Source organism: Leucoraja erinacea, chromosome 36 (assembly GCF_028641065.1).
Source record: "Leucoraja erinacea ecotype New England chromosome 36, Leri_hhj_1, whole genome shotgun sequence".
Taxonomy (NCBI): domain Eukaryota; kingdom Metazoa; phylum Chordata; class Chondrichthyes; order Rajiformes; family Rajidae; genus Leucoraja; species Leucoraja erinaceus.
The window spans coordinates 7,309,036-7,330,837 of record NC_073412.1 but is presented as its reverse complement, the minus strand read 5'-3'; the positions used below and the strand labels follow the sequence as shown (position 1 = coordinate 7,330,837).

Here is a 21,802-nt window from a genome sequence, read left to right as displayed (position 1 = left end):
ATATCACCTACGTAGCCACAGTTGAGTTGGTAATCAGATCTGTTTTTTTAACAATGCATTATTCTTTCCATTATTTATTTTCCTCCCCTTTCATTTATGTCTCCTGGTGGTTGAAGCAACTCATTGTTTTCTCAGGGCTCGTGGTGGACGGAATAGAAATGGTGCTACCTGCCTCCAAGTTGAAGGGGGAGGAGAGTTATGTATGAAATATAATGAACATACTTGATGTCTTGCACAATGGTACGCATGCGCAAGGGGGAGACTCAATGTGGCGTTCAGATTCAAGAAGTTTGTTAGTTGACTCCGTGTCTGAGTGTTATTTAAAGTCCGTTCCAAGCAACAAATGTACAACAGAATTTTGAAGAAGGAGTAAAAGACTATTGGACATCTTAACATAATGACATGATTGCCCCATACACAATTGCACAACCCTCCCTTGCCTAACCATTCCATCCGCCATAAAACTCTGGCCATCTGCTGGGGAGAAGGAATAGGTGACGTTTCGGGTTGAGACCCTTCTTCAGACCTGAAGCATTTTTGTGTCTATCTTCGGTGTAAACCAGCATCTGCAGTTCCCTCCTGCACATTCTGTCTGTCCGATGACTCAGAAATCCTGTCGGAAGGAACTGCAGATGCTGGTTTACACTAAAGGCAGACACAAAAAAAGCTGGAGTAACTCAGCGGGACAGGCAGCATCGCTGGAGAGAAGGAATGGGTGGCGTTTCGGGTCGAGATCCTTCTTCAGAAATCCTGTGGTCAGTTCATCTGTGTTTACCACCTTCCCAGAAACTGAGCTGGACCCTGGTTCCAGCGCTTTGCTCAAACTACCTGGGCCCTGGTTTACACACAAACCTCAACACCTTAACAGCAGAATTAGGCCATTCAGCCCATCGAGTCTACTCCGCCATTCAATTATAGAGTGCAGGAGAACCCGCTGGCTGTACTGTACCTAATGAAACCAGGTATACCCTCTTGGGAGCTGTCGGAGCGGACAACAAGTCAAGTTTCATTGGCATCAGGGCTGTGAGAACCAACCCTGGTGCTGAGGCTCAAAAGGGAAGAGTGGCATCAGGCAGGGCAACCCGATAGTCAGAGGTATGGACAGGAGATCCTGTGGCTACAGGCGAGACTCCAGCATGGCATCCTCGAGAGGGAGGGGGAGCAGACAAAGTTTGTCGTGCATGTTGGCACAAACGATATTGGTAGGAAGAGGAAGGAGTTTCTGCAACAAGAGTTTCAGCAATTATGTAAAAGGCTCAAAAGCAGGACCTCCAGGACAGTTATCTCTGGATTGCTCCCAGCGCCTCGTGCTGGTGAAGGTCAGAGCAGGAAGATATGGGGAAATGAATGTGTGGCTGATTGATTTTTCTGAAGACATGATCAAAAAGGTCGATGAGGGCAGATCTGTAGATGTTGTGTAGATGGATTTCAGTAAGGCATTCAACAAGGTTGAAGAGCAACATGGTAGGCTGCTCTGGAAGGTAAGATCGCATGGGATCCAAGGAGAGATAGCTGAATGGATAGCAAATTGGCTCCGTGGAAGGAAGCAGAAGGTGATGGTGGAAGGTTGCTTCTCGGACTGGAGCCCTGTGACTAGTGGTGTGCCACAGGGTTGGGTGCTGGGCCCGTCACTGTTTGTCATCTACATCAATGATTTGGATGAGAACATACAGAGCAAGATTAGCAAGTTTGCTGTTGATACAAACGTGGGTGGTTTTGCAGATAGTGAAGATGGTTGTGACAGATTGCAGCAGGATCTAGATCGATTGGCCAGGTGGGCGGAGGAATGGTTGATGGAATGTGAGGTGAACAGAGAAATGTGAGGTGTTGCGTTTTGGGACGTCTAACAAGGGCAGGACCTACACAGTGAATGGTAGGCCTCTGGGTAGTGTTGTCAAGCAGAGGGATCTAGGTACATGGTTCCTTGAAAGTGGAGTCACAGGTAGATAAGCTGGTCATAAAGGCTTTTGGCACATTGGCCTTCACCAGTCAGAGTATTGAGTATAGAAGTTGGGAAGTCATGTTGCAGTTGTATAAGACGTTGATGAGACCACATTTAGAGTATAGTGTTCAGTTCCCATGTTGTAGGAAAGATGTTGTCAAGGTTTTGAGAAGGTTTACGAGGATGTTGCCAGGACTAGAGTGTCTGATCGATGGGGAGAGGTTGAGTAGGCTGGGTCTCTACTCTTTCGAGAGCAGGAGGATGAGGTGTGATCTTATAGGAGGAGAGCCTCAGATTGGAGGGAACATCCTCAGAAGAAAATAACATACCTTTAGAAAGGAGATGTGGTGAATCTGTGGAATTCATTGCTAATGGCGGTGTCATTGGGTATTTTCAAAGTGGTGATTGATATGTCTTTGAGTCAAAGGCTACAGGGTGGGAGATTGCAACCTTCATGTGGCCCGCCCTGTTTCGACTAATGCAATCAACTCGACGTGCACAAACGGAAGATCAAAATAGAACAAGTTGTCCAACAACTTTAGGCTGTGCACGCCACACAAAAGAAGATCCAAGGCTACAGGAAGAAGGCCCGAGAATAGGGTTGGAAGAGAAAGATAGATCATCCATGATTGATTAGTGGAGTAGGCTCAATGAGCCAAATGGCCTTATTCTGCTCCTATGACATGAACATATGCTCAGTGGTACTGAGCATATGGTACATAAAGAATACAGATGGGAGCTCTTTATTTAAGACTCAACCTATGCCATTTGGGTCAATGCATATGGTCCATGGTTCTAGGTCCTATAGTCCTCTTCTCTTTGTGAAGGAACGAACTGCAGATGCTGGTTTACACCAAAGATAGACACAACAGTTAGAAACTAAGTTACAGAGATAGGTTGAATAAGTTAGGTCTTTATTCTCTGGAGCGCAGAAGGTTAAGGGGGGACTTGATAGAGGTCTTTAAAATGATGAGAGGGATAGACAGAATTGATGTGGACAAGCTTTTCCCTTTGAGAATAGGGAAGATTCAAACAAGAGGACATGACTTCAGAATTAAGGGACAGAAGTTTAGGGGTAACATGAGGGGGAACTTCTTTACTCAGAGAGTGGTAGCGGTGTGGAATGACCTTCCAGTGGAAGTGGTGGAGGAAGGTTCATTGGTATCATTTAAAAATAAATTGGATAGGCATATGGATGAGAAGGGAATGGAGGGTTATGGTATGAGTGCAGGCAGGTGGGACTAAGGGGAAAAAAAGTTGTTCGGCACGGACTTGTAGGGCCGAGATGGCCTGTTTCCGTGCTGTAATTGTTATATGTTATATGGTTATAACATGCTGGAGTAATTCAGTGGGACAGGCAGCATCTCTGGCAGTCACCCATTCCTTCTACCCAGAGATTGTGCCAGGCCCCATCTCTTTCCTTGATTACCCCCCTTGTCCATAACACACTCACAAACTGTCTTAGGATTTCCCTCGCTCCTGCCTGCCCGTGCTATTTCGTGAAATCTCTTCAAACTCCGAGTTGCTTTTGCTGGAGTTCCTCGGCACTTTCTCGCCCGTTTTCAGTTTCCTATGTCTGACATAAGTCTCACTTCCGTTGCACGGGTTTTGTAACATCAGAGTGTAAACTGTCACCTAGTTACCTGGGCGAGGTATATGCGTCACTTTGTTTGGAGAGTGGGGTGGAGACTCAGCCCTAACTGGCTGATCTGTGTAACTGATTATAAACTCAACCTGAGACGTGTAGGTCACTCATTCACACATCTCCCCATTCAGAACTAGAACATAGAAACCTAGAAAATAGGTGCAGGAGGAGGCCATTCAGCCCTTCGAGCCAGCACCGCCATTCATTGTGATCATGGCTAATCGTCCCCAATCAATAACCCGTGCCTGCCTTCTCCCATATCCCTTGACTCCACTAGCCCCTAGAGCTCTATCTAACTCTCTCTTAAATCCATCCAGTGACTTGGCCTCCACTGCCCTCTGTGGCAGGGAATTCCATAAATTCACCACTCTCCGGGTGAAAATGTTTTTTTCTCACCTCAGTCTTAAATGACCTCCCCTTTATTCTAAGACTGTGTGGCCCCTGGTTCTGGACTCGCCCAAAATTGGGAACATTTTTCCTGCATTTAGCTTGTTCAGTCCTTTTATAATTTTATATGTTTCTATAAGATATCCCCCTCATCCTTCTACACTCCAGAAACATGTTTCTTAAAACCAAAATACTGCAAATGTTGTCAATGTGGAATAAAGCTACTCAGCATATATTGGGACTGGTTTATTACTGTCAGGTGCACCTGTAATACAGTGCTGTTGAGAAAGATCAGGTGAGTTTTGAGCCACGTTGCACTTTGTCACTGTGTATGTGCAATAACGACTCCTTGTTAGTGGATTATTACAGGTGTCAGGGTGGGTGGGGAGAAAGCAGGAGAATGCGGTTGAGGGGAGGAGATAGATCAGCCATGGTGGAGTAGACCAGATGGGCCGAATGGCCTAATTCTGCTCCCAGAAACTCTGAACCTATGGAATCCAATCCTACCCCTTGCAACTGAATACTACAGCCCACCTCTTGTGTTATCATGGGCTTATTTCCCAATGGTGTTTGGCACTTGTGAAGGGCAAAAAAAGTCAGTGGTGGGTCAAGGGTTGGTGGGATGACCCAGTTAGTGATGGGGCGGGGGTCTGACACCCCCCCCATGGTCACTGGTCCACGGTTGTGGTCATCGGGTGAGCCGGTCAGGTGAAGAATAAACTGACCACCAACAGCCATGTTACGGTGGATGGAACACGGGGACTATATTGGACCTGCTGCTGGGGAAACATTCACACAGAGCTGGAAGCCACGGTAACACGTTAACGACACGTTAAGCACACGGACAGAGTCGGGAGAGGGAGCTCAGCGTCTGCCAGAGGCCAGGGGTGAAGGGACCTTGATGTCCTGTCCCCTCTGCAGTCTCTTCTCACACTCGGTCAGGTAATTCACCCCATCTACCACCACCTGGACCTGCTGCACCTGCAGGGGGCAGCAAACCCCCTGCCGTTAGAACCCGCGGCACCCCTGGAGAACACAGCGGTCAGTGGGAGACTGACCCCCCCCCCCCCATCACTGTCACTGTCACCTCCACCCTCGCCCACCAAATGTCCCACCCCCCCCCATCCACACCCCACCCCCACCCAACCCCCCTCCCCCACCAAATGTACCACCACCTCCCTCCCCCACCATACCCCACCCCCTCCTTCCCCTCCCTTCTCTACCCCCTTGCACTCTCCCTCCCCTCTTCTCTCCTCCCGTCTCCCCATCCCCTCTGTAGATTGGTTATTTCATACTAGCCTGTTTATAGTGTTTGTTAGTAGTGGCTCCACCTATTATGTGCTTCATATTGTCAAGACCCTCCTTACTCTAGATAGAATGAGTAGCAGCTCAGAGGTATGATGTCTGCAGATATGCTATATGTAAATTTAATAAATATGTTTTGTATCTTGATATGTGTTCGTCGACTCATTACATGGTGTCAGAAGTGGGATTCGAACCCACGCCTCCCTCATCTCCCCTCCACTCTCCTTTCTCCACCTCCCTCTTCCCCCAGCTATCATCACTCCTTCCGCCACCTCCCTCTGCCTCCTCCTGCTCCCATTGTTCCTCCACACCCGCCGTGCCTTCTCTCGGACTGTTTGTTCGTGTACGGTGTGGGACATGTATGGAACGGACTGTTGACCTACCTCGGACGTGCCCAGCCGGTCAAGATTGGAGATGTCGACCACACCGTCGATGTCCACTGTGTTCTCTCCCCGCGGCCCGCGTTTCTCGAGCCGCAGGTTCTCCAGGATCTTGGGGAAGCGAGGATCCTGAAACATGGGAACTGATTGAGTGGACCAGTGCCTCCATACGCCAGCCAGGCCGCCTGTCCCACCACAGTGAGTGCATGGTCCCCACCCCTCGCACACAAGGCGAAGGCTCGGGCTGGAAACGCCCATTATACTGGGAAAGAGCAACACGAGGAAGTGAGAGGGGGGGGTGGAGACCATTCTGCCCCTCACAAGCACCCTTGCTGCTTCACAGTATCACGGTGGTGCAGCAGTAGAGTTGCTGCCTTACAGCGCCAGAGACCCGGGTTTGATCCTGACTATGGGTGCTGTCTGCACGGAGTTTGCACGCTCTCCCTGTGACCGCGTGGGTTTTCTCCGGCTGCTCCGGTTTCCTCCCACACTCCAAAGACGTGCATGTTTGTAGGTAAATTGGTGTTGGTTTAAAAAAAATTGTGAGTTGTTGCTGCTGGTGTGGCGTGTGGGATAGTGCTTGTGTATGGGGTGATCATCAAGGCCAGTCTGAAGAAATTCCACATCGCAGCGAGCAACTGGGAGCACATTGCACTGGACGGGCAGGCGCTCCTGGAGGAAATCTGCGCGGGAAGGAGCTCCATGTCACGAAATGGAACTACACCGTGTTGCAGAGACAAAGAGACAGCACTATAAGGAGAGAGGGAGAGAGAAGGGGGCTCAACGACTACCAACCACCACCAGTCTACACTGCCCACGTTGCACCAAGGTGTGTGGATCGCAGCTGTGTGTAAATTTAATAAACATGTGTTGTATCTTAACCATATAACCATATAACAATTACAGCACGGAAACAGTGGGCCATCTCGACTCTCCCTTCTAGTCCGTGCCGAACTACATAATCTCCCCTAGACCCCCATCTACCTGCGCTCAGTCATACCATAACCCTCCATTCCCTTCCCATCCATATAACTAGACCAATTTATTTTTAAATGATAAAAACGAACCTGCCTCTTCCACCTTCACTGGAAGCTCATTCCGCACCGCTACCACTCTCTGATAAAAGAAGTGCCCCCTCATGTTACCCCTAAACTTCAGTCCCTTAATTCTCAAGTCATGTCGCCTTGTTTGAATCTTCCCTACTCTCAGTGGGATGTGTGATGTGTGTTCGAGTCGACTCATTACATGGTGTCAGAAGTGGGATTCGAACCCACGCCTCCCTCATCTCCCCGCGAATCGACCTCTACAGGCATCTGCAGACCCACAAGTAGATGACCCCTATGGAGAGGAGAGGACAGTCATACTCGTTTCAAGTGACAGCCGATGATGATAGTCATTGATTGGCATGGCCTCGGTAGACCGAAAGGGCATGTTTCTGTGCTGTATCACTATCAATTCTCTTCCACTGTTCACAGGTGCTTGGATGATCATCAGAATGGATTAGAGGATTTGCAGAGCTGTGGGGAAAGGTTGGGCAAACTCGGATTGTTTTCTCTGCAACATCGGAGGCTGAGAAGTGAAATGGAAGTACAACGAGATCTGGGGGTCCTTGTTGATCAGTCACTGAAAGTAAGCAAGCAGGTACAGCAGGCAGTGAAGGAAGCGAATGGCATGTTGGCCTTCATAACAAGAGGAGTTGAGTATAGGAGCAAAGGGGTCCTTCAGCAGTTGTACGGGGCCCTAGTGGGACCACACCTGGAGTATTGTGTGCAGTTTAGGTCTACAAATTTGAGGAAGGACATTCTTGCTATTGAGGGAGTGCAGCGAAGGTTCACCAGGTTAATTCCCAGAATGGCGGGACTGTCATATGTTGATAGAATGGAGCAGCTGGGCTTGCTGGAGTTTAGAAGGATGAGAGGGCATCTTATTGAAACATAAGAGATTATTAAGGGTTTGGACTCGCTAGAGGCAGGAAACATGTTCCCGATGTTGGGGGAGTCCAGAACCAGGGGGCCACAGATTAAGAATAAGGGGTAAGCCATTTAGAATAGAGATGAGGAAAAACATTTTCACACAGAGGGTTGTGAGTCTGTGGGATTCTCTGCCTCAGAGGGCGGTGGAGGCCAATTCTCTGTGTGCTTTCAAGAGAGAGTTGGATAGAGCTCTTAAAGATAGCGGATATGGGGAAAAGGCAGGAACGGGGTACTGAGTGTGGGTGATCAGCCATGATCACAGTGAATGGCGGTGCTGGCTCGACGGGCTGAATGGCCGACTCCTGCACCTATTGTCTATTGTCTAAGGTGTGAAAAACAAGTTTAACGGAGATGGGCTGGGCAAGTCTTTTTGGATGCAGGCACGGACGTAACCCCGGAAAAGGGGCCGGCAGCCGACCGCTGTGCGGCCATCGACTGCCCGCTGCCTGGACCCGCGAATGGCCATCTTGGCCAGGCCCAGGAGCAGACCGACTGGGAGACCCCCTCCTCCCTCCCGACCCTCCCCTCTCTGTGGTCTCTACCCTGGGAGTGTGTGCCGGGACAGAGCAGAGCTAGTCTGTATCCCACCCTTGCACACTCCGAGACCATGTGCAGGATAGTAAGTGAATCTACACATACTGCAGGAAAACGGGGCCAAGATGGAAGATAGGTGAGTGCAGCACAGAAACAGAGCTATAATTGTTGTGCCAAACGTAATGCCTAATTAAACTAATCTCCTCTGTCCGAACATAATCCATGTTCCTCCGTTCCTGCCTACCGAAAAGCCTCTTAAATATCACTGTCTCTGCCCACTCAACCAACCCCAGGCAGCACGTTCCAGGCACCCACTTGCGACCACGAAAGACGCCACGACTCTTTGGGCGACTGAGGAGACGACTCACGACCATACAGGCGACATGTTGCGCTCAAAGCATCGTACCTTGTTCTGGTCCCCGCTGGATTTTCAACATGTTGAAAATTTTCGGGGGCCCGCAACGACCTATGACGGGTGCCGGCAGTCGCCGAGAAAGTTGCGTAAGTGGGACAGCCCATTATGGCTACACGGTGGTGCAGCGGTAAAGCTTCTGCCTTACACAGCCAGAGACGTGTTGGATCCTGTCCGCACGGAGTTTATACATTCTCCCTGTGACAGCCCTGGTTGTCTGGGCTCTCCAGTTTCCTCCCACATCCCAAACACGTACCAGTTTGTAGGTTAATTGTCTTCTATAAATTCTCCCTAGTGTGTAGGATAGAGCTAGTATATGGGTGATCGATGGTCGGCATGGACTCGATGGGCTGAAGTGCCTGGATTCCAAACTAATCAAAACGATACTAAATTGGGAGTAAATCTCCCTCTCGCCTGTCCCATATACACTCCCAGGACAGGGGGAGTGTGGATCAGATACAGGGAGGTAGGTACTACTGGGGGGAGACTGTGTTTCATAGAAACATAGAAACATAGACAATAGGTGCAGGAGTAGGCCATTCGGCCCTTCGAGCCTGCACCGCCATTCAATATGATCATGGCTGATCATCCAACTCAGTATCCCATCCCTGCCTACTCTCCATGCCCCCTGATCCCTTTAGCCACAAGGGCCAATTTAGATTATAGATTTTAGAGATACAGTGTGGAAACAGGCCCTTCGGCCCATCGAGACTGTGCCAACCAGCGATCACCCCGTACACTAACCTACTCACAATTTTACAATTTACCGAACCCCCTTAACCTTCAAACCTGCACGTCTTTGGAGAGTGGGAGGAAACCAGAGCACCCGGTGGAAACCCTCAAGGTCCCAGGGAGGATGGACAAATTCTATACAGACAGCACCCGTAGTCAGGATCGAACCGGGGTATCTGGCGCTGCGCCACCATGCCAGTACCGGGCAGGGTGCGGAGGTGGGCTCTGTGCATTGTGCGGTGAGGCTCGGTGCCTCTCGGGGTTACGGTACCTTGCTGAGCATGGGCAGTTTCATGTGCACCCCAGCTCGCAGTGCAGTGCCCAGGTTGGACGGGCAGGTCTGGATGTAGCCCAGCCGCTCGTTCCACATAAACTCCCAGCCTTTCTCCGAGATCAGTCTCTCCACCTGGGGGAACATGGTTGACATGAGCACTCGACTTCCATCTGGCCATCAAGACATTGGTGAAAAATGTAAAGTTGCATGGAACTTACAGCAGAGAACAGGCCATTGGGCCCTTCTGGTCTGTACAAGGGGTGATCCTCTACATCAGTCTCTTCTCATCCTCTCATTCATTTTTCCCTTCTATGTTTATTCAGCATCCATTTCCTCCCTTCACTGTTATACCGTAGGTCACCACAGTAGCGCAGAGGTAGAGTTGCTGCCTCACAGCGCCGGAGTCCCGGGTTCGATACCGACTACGGGTGCTGTCTGTATGGAGTTTGCACGCTCTCCCCGTGACCTGTGTGGGTTTTCTCCGAGATCTTCAGTTTCCTCCCATACGCCAAAGACGTACAGGTATGTAGATACATTTAAAAATTGTGTGTAGGATAGTGTTAAGGGCCTGTCCCACTGTACGAGGTAATTCAAGAGTTCTCCCGAGTTTTCCCCTGATTCGAACTCGGAGAATGTCGGTAGCGGGTCCGTAGGAGTTCGTGGACGTCCCGTAGCGGCTCGTACGAGTAACGGCAGGTACTCGGGAAATCCGGTAAACTCGTGACGTTTTTTCAACACTGTGAAAAAAGTCCACGAGTTAAAAAATACTCGTGATGAAAAAAATTCCTTTTTACTGGTACGATCCGCTACGAGACATCCACGAACTCCTACGGACCCGCTACGGACATTGTCCAAGTTCGAATCAGGGGAAAACTCGGGAGACTCTTGGATTACCTCGTACAGTGGGACAGGCCCTTTAATATGCAGAGATCGCTGGTCGGCGCGGACCTGGTGGACTGAAGGGCCTGTTTTCCGCGCTGTATCTCTAAACTAAACTAAACTGGTGATTGTTGGTCAGCATGGACTCAGTGGGCCGAAGGGCCTGTTTCCACGCTGTATCTCTAAGGTTAATCTTGCACTAAATGTTTCAATGTTATATCTTGTGCTGAATGCTGTACCCCTTTATCCTTCGTCTTGTACAGTCTGACTGGATAGCACGCGGTCAAAAAGCTTTTCACTGTACCTCGGTACACGTGACAATAGTGAACAAAATAAATAAGCCCATCCCTGTGAGGAGTAGTCCCACATGTTTGCCCATCTCCAGGGCAAGAATCTGCCCTCTCTTAATTAAAGTGTCATCTGGTCCGTGGATGGATAAAATAAGCTTTCATCTCCATTGAGAAAATTGGACAAGGATCAGCGACCAAGAGATGGCAGTAATAGTTTATTCCTGGCAAATTGTGTCAAATTAATATGATAGACAATAGACAACAGGTGCAGGAGTAGGCCATTCGGCCCTTCGAGCCAGCACGCACCGCCATTCTATGTGATCATGGCTGATCATCCCCTATCAGTACCCCGTTCCTGCCTTCTCCCCATATCCCCTGACTGCTATTTTTAATAGCCCTATCTAGCTCTCTCTCGAAAGCATCCAGAGAACCTGTCTCCACTGCCCTCTGAGGCAGAGGATTCCACAGACTCACCACTCTCTGTGAGAAAAGTGTTTCCTCGTCTCTGTTCTAAATGGCTTACTCCTTATTCTAAAACTGTGGCCTCTGGTTCTGGACTGGCACAACATCGGGAACATGTTTCCTGCCTCTAGCATGTCCACAATCTTATACGTTTCAATCTTATATGAGTCTGAAGAAGGGTTTAGGCCCGAAACGTTGCCTTTTTCCTTCGCTCCATAGATGCTGCTGCACCCGCTGAGTTTCTCCAGCTTTTTTGTGTACCTTATATGTTTCAATTATGGTTTTAAGACCATAAGACATGGGAGCACAATTAGGCTATTCGGCCCATTGAGTCTTAAAGATAGTGGAGTCAGGGGATATGGGGAGAAGGTAGGAACGGGGTACTGATTGGGAATGATCAGCCATGATCACATTGAATGGCAGTGTGGGCTCGAAGGGCCGAATGGCCTGCTACTGCACCTATTGTCTATTGTCTATTGAGTCTGTTCTGCCCTTCAATCGTGGCTGGTCTATTTTCCCCTCTCAACCGCATTCTCCTGCCTTGATGCCCTTAATCAAGAACCTACTAATCTCCGCCTTTAAAACACCCAACGGCTTGGCCTCCACCTCCGTCTGTAGCAATGAATTCAATTGATTCACCACCCTCTGATGAAAAAAATTCCCCCTTGGTAAATCTGATGCCCTGGCTCCCATGCTCCCATTGAACTCACCAGCTTCTCTGGGAAATTATAGTACTGTTTAACATTTAAAAGATTTTGCGGTTTTAAAAAAGAATAACATACAGTAGTCTAGAAAGTCCACCAAGGTTCTCCCTGTAACTTTTAATGCAGGTGCTGGTTCATAAATAAGACACCATGAACCAGAGTTACTTAAGTTACTGATCACGGTTGGTATATCCTTTTTTGCGGAGTTTTGTGTTATAATAGAGCTATTGTTTCTCCTTTTTTTTCTTTTCTTTCTAGGGTCTATTTCCTTTCTTTACTTCCTTCTCTAACTTCTTCCCTAAGGGGCTTTCTTTTCCCAACACTTTCCTGCACCTTCACGACTCTTGCTCACTTTCCTTACTTCTTTTAAGTGATTTCTACCGTTTTTAAAGCTCGAAAAACGAAGTGGTCACGAAGTTACTGATCACTGGGAAACGTGTTCTGTCTGTATTGAGATGGGGGGGGGGAGTTAGTACAGTAAGGCAATGCAGATTACAACATTATTCCAGGAGCTAGGCAGTAAATTGGGAACAGCTGTTGATGGGTCAGCCCTTATTATGACATGTGAGAGATTAGTTGATTGGCATTCAGGGCTGGTCTGCTGCAATAAGGAGAGACAAGGAATTTGGATATCCAAAGAGTTCTGAAAAAGGGTCTTGACCCGAAATGTCACCAATTCCTTCTCTCCAGAGATGCTGCCTGTCCCGCTGAGTCACTCCAGCTTTTGGTGTCTGTCTTCGGTTTAAACCAGCATCTGCAGTTCCTTCCTCCACCAAGAGGTTGTGATTTTGGTTGAAAAGAGAAAAGCATCGCATAAAGACACAATGTTTAAGAAGGAACTGCAGATGCTGGAACAATCGAAGGTAGGCAAAAATGCTGGAGAAACTCAGCGGGTGAGGCAGCGAAAAGTGGAGCGAAGGAATGGGTGACGTTTCGGGTCGAGACCCTTCTGCTGGAGTAACGCAGCAGGCCAGGCAGCATCTGTGGGGAATGTGATGTCTGGGCACGAAATGTAATATATGTAATATATATATATGTGTAATCTAAATTAGAAGCTTGTGAAATTCGTGCCTGAGCCTAGTGACGGAGGCCAGGTAATTAGATTGTGTAATCTAAAGTGGAAACACTGAGGCCAGGTGACCTTTAATTATAAAAAGCAGTGATTGCTGAATAAAGATGCTTTTTGACTCGAACTCAGTGGTGGACGTGTCTTCTTGTGCTAGTCACAACAGAGCCTTGCCTCCGACAGAAAGCTGGAAGAGAGTTGGGAGCGGGGCAAAGCCCAGCAAGTGAAGTGGATCTAGATGAGGGGAGTTTTTTTAATTGCCTGATGGGTGGACAAAGTCCAGTGATGAAATGACAAAACGTGTAAGATTAGGATGAGAGAGGCATAACATGTGAAACATAGAAATTAGGTGCAGGAGTAGGCCATTCGGCCCTTCGAGCCTGCACCGCCATTCAATATGATCATGGCTGATCATCCAACTCAGTATCCCGTACCTGCCTTCTCTCCATACCCTCTGATCCCCTTAGCCACAAGGGCCACATCTAACTCCCTCTTAAATATAGCCAATGAACTGGCCTCAACTACCCTCTGTGACAGAGAGTTCCAGAGATTCACCACTCTCTGTGTGAAAAAAGTTCTTCCCATCTCGGTTTTAAAGGATTTCCCCCTTATCCTTAAGCTGTGACCCCTTGTCCTGGACTTCCCCAACATGGGGAGCAATCTTCCTGCATCTAGCCTGTCCAACCCCTTAAGAATTTTGTAAGTTTCTATAAGATCCCCTCTCAATCTTCTAAATTCTAGAGAGTATATAAACCAAGTCTATCCAGTCTTTCTTCATAAGACAGTCCTGACATCCCAGGAATCAGTCTGGTGAACCGTCTCTGCACTCCCTCTATGGCAGTAATTTCCTTCCTCAGATTTGGAGACCAAAACTGTACACAATACTCCAGGTGTGGTCTCACCAAGACCCTGTACAACTGCAGTAGAACCTCCCTGCTCCTATACTCAAATCCTTTTGCTATGAAAGCTAACATACCATTCGCCTGGGGAAGGCAGATAGGGGGAAGGGGAAAAGAAAAAAGTCTGTACGGAGTTTGTACCTTCTTCCCGTGACCTGCGAGGGTTTTCTCCGAGATCTTCGGTTTCCTCCCACACTCCAAAGACGTACAGGTATGTAGGTACACTGGCTTGGTAAATGTAAAAATTGTCCCTAGCATGTGTAGGATAGTGTTGATGGGCGGGGATCGCTGGTCGGCATGGACTTGATTGGGCCGAAGGGCCTGTTTCTGCGCTGAATCTCTGAACTAAGAAAAGTGACAGCCGTCATCATCAAAGACCTCCACTTTCTTGACCACACACTCATTTCAATCCGACTATCAGGAAGAAAGGACAGGACCTGAAAACTGTGCTTCTTCAAGACAACCATCAGGCTGTTCAACACTGATCAACACTGACCTCAACTATGGAGAGCGGTGGGACAATGGTGATGGAGGTTGTGTGGGTTGGTGACAGGGAAGCTCTATTGGAACAGAGCAGAGAAGAAGAACATTAAGTAATGACCTAAAAGTGTTTCCAGGGCTCTGGGGGATAGGACTGAATGGAAGACTCTTCCAAAGAACCAGCACATGCATGATGGGCCCAATGGCCTCCACCACTGCACCAGGCCAGTTCCTTTGCTCGGGGTGTTACACAGAATCTCACCCACCTCTTTGAGACCTCGGCAGAACGTCTCAAACACCCTCTTCATGTTGCCCCCCTTCTCCATGGAGATGACTCGAGTGTGGTCCTCCTCGTTGACCCAGATGTGCAATGTCTTGTCGTTGTTGTGCCTGTGAGTGAGAGGGATCTGGGCAATGTTCACAGTAAACAGAGGCCTCGCGTCAGCTGTATCCACAGCCAGAAATATCCACCCCTCCATTATCTGCTCCATCCCGTGTGCTGTTTCATTATCAAATCCAAATATAGTCATACAGCACGGAAACAGGCCCTTCGGCCCAACTTACCCATGCCGACCGGGATGCCCCATCTACACTAGTCCCACTAGTGCCCACATTTGGCCCATATCCCTCTGAACCATAGAGGGAGTACAGAGAAGGTTCACCAGACTGATTCCTGGGATGTCAGGACTTTCATATGAAGGAAGACTGGATAGACTCGGCTTGTACTCGCTAGAATTTAGAAGATTGAGGGGGGGGGATCTTATAGAAACTTACGACATTCTTAAGGGGTTGGGCAGGCTAGATGCAGGAAGATTGTTTCCGATGTTGGGGAAGTCCAGAACAAGGGGTCACAGTTTAAGGATAAGGGGGAAATCTTTTAGGACCGAGATGAGAAAAACATTTTTCACACAGGGAGTGGTGAATCTGTGGAATTCTCTGCCGCAGAAGGTAGTTGAGTCCAGTTCATTGGCTATATTTAAGAGGGAGTTAGATGTGGCCCTTGTGGCTAAAGGGATCAGGGGGTATGGAGAGAAGGCAGGTACGGGATACTGAGTTGGATGATCAGCCATGATCATATTGAATGGCGGTGCAGGCTCGAAGGGCCGAATGGCCTACTCCTGCACCTAATTTCTATGTTTCTGTGAACATGTCCAAATGCCTTGACTGGTGTTATTGCACCTGGCTCAACTACCTCCACTGGTAGCTTGTTCCATGTATCCACCACCCTCTGTGTGAATGCTATGGAGTTAGATTTACCATCATCGTGCTTCAATCTGCCCTCTCCCTCCACGAACACCCACCTCCCATTTCCCCTGACCAGTTCTGATCATAGAACTGGTGCAAATGTCATTGGGTTTACCAAAGACAAGATGAAGTCCTGTGTGGTTGAGCATCTTGCTTCTGGTAACAAGCCTCATCCAAGTCGGGGGGGAGAGTTGGGACCGAGGATTGAGGAAACGGGGAAGAGGAAGAGAAAGTAGATGCGGAGGAAAGACTGGAGCAGGTTTCCAAAGCTCCTGGTCACCCGTAACTGAAGGAGGTGGGCAGGACAGGTGGACTCACCAGATCCCACGGGCATCAGGCCAATCCCTCAACATCCTCGTAGACAACATGAAAGGGTTCACGGACTTCTCAAACATGAAATGATCCTGGGGATGGAAAAAGTCCATCCTGTTATGTCCACGTGGCATCAACTAGCCAGTCGGTCAGTGTCCATTTGTGAACTTGTCAGCCTTTCCAAGATGAATCTCAGATTCAGATTCAGATTCAGATTCAATTTTAATTGTCATTGTCAGTGTACAGTACAGAGACAACGAAATGCATTTAGCATCTCCCTTGAAGAGCGACATAGCAAACGATTTGAATTAAAAAAAAATAATAAGTGTCCGGGGGGGGGGGGGGGGGGGGGGCAGTCACCGTGGTTTGTGTTTGCAGGAGGTGTGTTTAGTAGAGTGACAGCCGCCGGAAAGAAGCTGTTCCTCGACCTGCTGGTTCGGCAACGGAGAGAGACCTGTAGCGCCTCCCGGATGGTAGGAGGGTAAACAGTCCATGGTTGGGGTGAGAGCAGTCCTTGGCGATGCTGAGCGCCCTCCGCAGACAGCGCTTGCTTTGGACAGACTCAATGGAGGGGAGCGTGTGATGGGGCAGTGTTTCACTCTGTAGCTAACCCATGCCTTCAGCTTGGCTGAAGAAGGGTTTCGGCCCGAAACGTTGCCTATTTCCTTCGCTCCATAGATGCTGCTGCACCCGCTGAGTTTCTCCAGCATTTATATATAGGTGAAATGTACAATGTTGAGTGTGTGGTGGGATAGTATTGAGGGACCTGTACTTTTGTCTAACCCCTGATGTCCCTGCCCTGGGAGTTTGCAATGGGGCAATATTGAGGAACCTGCATTGTCTCCCTAATTCCTGCTGGCCCAGTTCTATTATTTTCTTAACGAGGAGTTTTTATTCAATTAATCATAGATATGGAGTACAGGAAAGATCGAAACTGCCAGGCAGTTTGCAAACAGTCATCAAATTACAATGCTGTGCTCCTTATCCACAATATACTCAATGCCCTGTGGAGACCAGCATTCACGGAAGGCCTCCAGAGTCCCCGTGGATGTTGTGTGCTCCTCTAAATGGACACAGAGGCACGGATGTACGCCCGGGTGGTGGACTTGGATGGAACGCTGGACTGCCCGCTGCCTGGACCATCTTGGCCAGGCCCAGGAGCAAACCAACCGGGAGGTCTCCCACTGTTGTCCCTGGCGTGGGAGTGTGTGACGGGACAAATGATGAGGGGCCTGTACTTGTGTGTAACTCTTATCTAACTCCCTCTTAAATCCATCCATAACTCTTGCTAACCCTGCCCTAAGAATGTGTGATGGGCTGGAATTGAGGGACCTGCATTGTCACTGCTGCCCCAGCCATGGGAGTGTGTTGGGGGAATTGTACTGGATGTCTATCTCCTGCTGTCCCTGCCCCGGGACAGTGTCCTCTCCCTTGCTGAAGATGAGACATTGGATCCACGCCTTACATCAATGAGTTGCTGCTGCTCCTTGTCAGTCATGTTGGACAGGCTGTAGTATCTTCCCGCCAGGTCACCCTTCAGCCCAGCCAGGGCATCCACAGTCACCCTCTCCACCTCCCTCCTCTCAGCACGGGTGCAGGCGGGGGGCATGCTCAGCCCACGGATACTGCGGCCCGTCCGCACTCGGGAAGACAGGACGTACTTCTCGTCGAACTGCCCGTTCCTGATCTGCAATTGGGTAATGAAACGGGGAGAACTACGTCAAGAGGCAGGGAATGCTGGACATTATGGGGCGAGACATTGTGGTCTGGATGAAAGGTTGTCAGTTACAGGGAGAGGTGTAACAGCCCTGTCCCACTTAGGAAACCTGAACGGAAACCTCTGGAGACTTTGCGCCCCACCCAAGGTTTCCGTGCGGTTCCTGGAGGTTGCAGGTGGTTGCCAGAGGTTGCGGGTAGTGGAAGCAGGTAGGGAGACTGACGAAAACCTCCGGGAACCGCACAGAAACCTTGGGTGGGGCGCAAAGTCTCCAGAGGTTTCTGTTCAGGTTTCCTAAGTGGGTCAGGGGCATAACACCCTACCCCTTCCCCCTGACCCTCAGTCTGAAGAAGGGTCTTGACCCGAAGCGTCACCCATTCCTTTTCTCCAGAGATGCTGCCTGTCCCGCTGAGCTACTCCAGCACTTTGTGTCTATCTTCAGTGAGATTTAAAGATTTGCACATACAGTATATTGGCAGGGAATAGTTAAATATGGATTTTTTTTAATGTATTCATAGAAACATAGAAAATAGGTGCAGGAGGAGGCCATTCGATCCTTCGAGCCAGCACCGCCATTCATTGTGATCATGGCTGATCATCCCCTATCAATAACCCGTGCCTGCCTTCTCCCCATATCCCTTGATTCCACTAGCCCCTAGAGCTCTATCTAACTCTCTCTTAAATCCATTCAGTGATTTGGCCTCCACTGCCCTCTGTGGCAGGGAATTCCATAAATTCTCAACCCTCTGGGTGAAAAAGTTTTTTCTCACCTCAGTCTTAAATGACCTCCCCTTTATTGTAAGACTGTTTAAGAATGTTTAAATTGTATTTACTCAGCGGGTCAGGCAGCATTGGAGAATGCTGGAGAACATGGACAGGTGACATCAGGACATTTTTTCCAATCTGGTTCAGTCTGCTGAGTTATTCCACGAATGTGTGTTATTTCACATTAAAACTAGGAGCCTATGCTGCTGGCCTGCTCCAGCGAGCCTCTCTTCACCCACTGCACAGGCCAGAGACACGGCTGGTTATATTAATATTTTTATTTTAATTTTTTCCAGAAATAAATTTAATGAATGATTGCAAGAATAATATATCCAATATCAAACGAACCCATTACCATAATACCCAATTATCAAAACAAATATTCTTACATATCAAATACACTCTTAAAAAATGATTTGTCCATCCTTATTGAGGAAGCATGGCTATTGGTGTGTCTCATGTTGTAGCCCACTTTCCTCAGGCTGCTGCCACCGACAGGGCACGCTCAGTCACACCATGGGGCTCCCTCCCCTCTCACCAGCTGCCGCTACTCAGGTGGAGTATGTCAACGACTCCTGGTGGGTGGGAGGGGAGGAGGTTCTTGGTTCTTGGTTTCTTGGTCCTCCAAAATATTCCAAATGGAATTTAAACTGGAGGTGGTGAAGGGACTCTGGGTCCACCTTGTGAGTCAGGCTTGGGGTTCAGAAACTGGGGCTGTAAACAGTTGTGTGAGGCAGGGGGTGAGTCGACAGCTCCATTCGCTATAACCAAGATCCATTATAAAGGGGTCCCTTAAAACAAGGGTTTTCTAGTATTATGTCAGATTTACAGTATCTACAGTTTTCTTCTGATTTTCATTCTTTGCAACCTCTCACCAAAGGTACAAGCTAGGGTAGTCTGGCAGTAAGACGATGGCCCACCCGGTCAGTACAAATGGGTTTAGTTCAGAGATACGTTGCAGAATCAGGCCCTTCGGCCCACCGAGTCCGTACTGACCAGCGATCCCCGCACACCAACACTATCCTACACACACTCACTTTGCTTGCGTCCAAATCCTTTGCTTGTCTCATGGTCCTTGGGTCGTATCCATTGTGCCTTTCCATAATGACAGGGTAAAAAATGTCAGCAAAGACCTGGGTCAGTGGAGAAGACACCGTTAGGATGAAAGGGGAGAGGGAAACAATTTACTTTTGAAGCGGGGTTGACTTGGTCAGTAGTTGTGCGAGGGCTCTGTTGGGGAAGACGGGTTCAGCGGTATTAGGGACGAGGGGGGGGGGGGATGATGGGGGGGGGTGGGGGTCACACACACACACACACACCAAGGGACATCCTAATGCCCCATCCAGGAGCTGCATTTCGTTGTCTCTGTACTGTACACTGACAATGACAATTAAAGTTGAATCTGAATCTGAGCTGACGTGCCACATCTCCTGATCTAGGATGGTCGCCAGAGGAGGAGACTCCAAGGACCATTCGAATATCTTGTTCTGGAGATCATCTACCACATCTCCTGACCTTCAGGTAGGGCTAGGGTGCCACACCCACAGACTAGCCGTTGCAAACAAATATAGGTCTGCAGGGTGTAGATGGAGCCCCTTCCCCTCTGGGCTGGGGGATTGAAACGGGAGGTAGGGAGGAAGGGACGGTCTGTCACGGCAGTCAAGAGGAAAGCAGAGAAAGTGGTGCTGAGACCAAGGGTAAGGTCCAGCCAAATAGATGGTGGAACAGATCCCCACAACAGGGCGGCACGGTGGCGCAGCGGTGGTGATTCTGATTATGAGCGCTGTCTGTACGGAGTTTGTACGTTCTCCCTGTGACCTGCGTGGGTTTTCTTCGGGGGGGGGTGTCCTATTTCCTCCCACACTCCAAAGATGTACAGGTTGGTTGGCTAATTGGCCTGGTAAATTTGTAAATGCCGCTAGTGTGTGTAGGATAACGTTAGTGTCTGGGATCGCTGGTCGGTTAGTGAAAGGGACTGTTTCTGTCCTGTATCTCTGCGCTAAACTCTCTGTGTAAAATAAGCTAAGTTTAGCTAAACTAAACTAAACAGAACCAGAGGGCATAGGTTTAAGGTGAGGGAGGTGGGGGGTGGGGGGATTTAATAGGGACCTGAGGAGCAACTTATTTTACACAGAGGGTGGTGGATAATGGAGTGAGCTGCCAGTGAAGGTATTTGAAGCAGGTACGATCACAGGTGCATGGAGAGCATTGATTTAGAAGTACAAGGGCCAAACGCAGACAGGTGGAACTAGTGTAGAAGGGGCGTGGGCAAGTTGGCCCTCCTGTGGTGGTGAAAGGTATTGGTCTGTACGGAGTTTGTACGTTCTCCCCACGACTGCGTGGGTTTTCAGAGATCTTCGGGGTAGGGAGGGGTGAGGGGTGGGGGGGGGGGGGTGAGGGGGGGGGGGGGGGGAGGTGGGGGGGAGGGGGGGGGGGGGGGGGGGGGGGGGGGGGTGGGGGGAGGGGGGGGGGGGGGGAGGGGTGAGGGGGGGGGGGGGGGGGGGGGGGGGTGGGGGGGGGGGGGGGGTGGGGGGGGGGGGGGGGGGGGGGGGGGGGTGGGGGTGGGGGGGGGGGGGGGGGGGGGGGAGGGTGGGGGGGGGGGGGGGGGGGGGGGGGGGGGGGGGGGGGGGGGGGGGGGGGGGGTGGGGTGGGGGGGGGGGGGGAGGGGGGGGGTGAGGGGGGGGGGTGGGGGGGGGGGGGGGGGTGGGGGGGGGGAGGGGGGGTGGGGGTGGGGGGGGGGGGGGAGGGGTGGGGGGGGGTGGGGGGGGGGGGGGGCGGGGGGGGGGGGTGGGGGGGGGGGGTGGGGTGGGGGGGGGGGGGATGGGGGGGGGGGGGGTGGGGGGTGGGGGTGGGGGGGGGGGGGCGGGGGGGGGGGGGGGTGGGGTGGGGGTTAGGGTGAGGGGTGGGGGGGGGGGGGGTGGGTGGGGTGGGTGGGGGGGGGGGGTGGGGGGGTGGGGGGGGGGGGGGGGGTGGGGGGGTGAGATGGAACGGTGGTAGTGAAAGGGTGTTGGTGAAGTCCATGTTTGTCTTTAACCGAGTCCGCCTATGTCCACTCATGGCCCAACTGTCCAATGGATGAAGATATTCTGTTCACCTCATAGGATTCCTCGTCGCCTGCCACGATACCAATGGACTTGATGAAAGAATGTTGGTGCCCAGGGTTGTCCACTCCAGTCTGTATGCACTGATCCAGGGTGTAGCCACTCGAAGTGACTTTATCCCGAAGCCTGGCATATATTTCAGGGGTCAGGTAGGAGGCCATGAGGTTGCTGTGCTTTCGAAGGTCAGGATAGTCAGCGCTGAGAATGGAAAGAATTGTCAATTACTTGTGCCCTAGGCAAACTCCACGATTTATTGATCCGCCGGCTGATCATTGTGCTCTACCCGCCCTCTGTGTCC

The 21,802-nt window shown here is 50.2% G+C and overlaps 1 protein-coding gene across 1 annotated transcript; it reads right to left on the bottom strand.

Moving 5' to 3' along the window:
• Window positions 1-4,838: 4,838 nt before the first annotated feature.
• On the bottom strand, window positions 4,839-21,680 carry LOC129713605 (creatine kinase U-type, mitochondrial-like). Its single transcript, XM_055662794.1, has 8 exons — window positions 21,498-21,680; window positions 19,441-19,536; window positions 17,387-17,608; window positions 15,928-16,013; window positions 14,631-14,754; window positions 9,582-9,716; window positions 5,507-5,788; window positions 4,839-4,955 (listed from the first exon to the last, which is right to left on the bottom strand). The coding sequence occupies exons 1-8, from the start codon at window positions 21,663-21,665 to the stop codon at window positions 4,839-4,841; spliced, it is 1,230 nt and encodes a 409-aa protein (XP_055518769.1). The 5' UTR covers window positions 21,666-21,680.
• Window positions 21,681-21,802: the final 122 nt, after the last annotated feature.

Excerpts from the sequence above, each read along its gene's own strand:
- LOC129713605 (XM_055662794.1), bottom strand. The coding sequence starts at position 21,665 with ATGGCCTCCTACCTGACCCCTGAAATATATGCCAGGCTTCGGGATAAA. Across the intron at positions 19,537-21,497 it reads GCGACGAGGAATCCTATGAG|GTCTTTGCTGACATTTTTTA; the intron begins GTGAACAGAATA and ends CCACTGACCCAG. Across the intron at positions 17,609-19,440 it reads AGGATTTGGACGCAAGCAAA|ATCAGGAACGGGCAGTTCGA; the intron begins GTGAGTGTGTGT and ends ACCCAATTGCAG.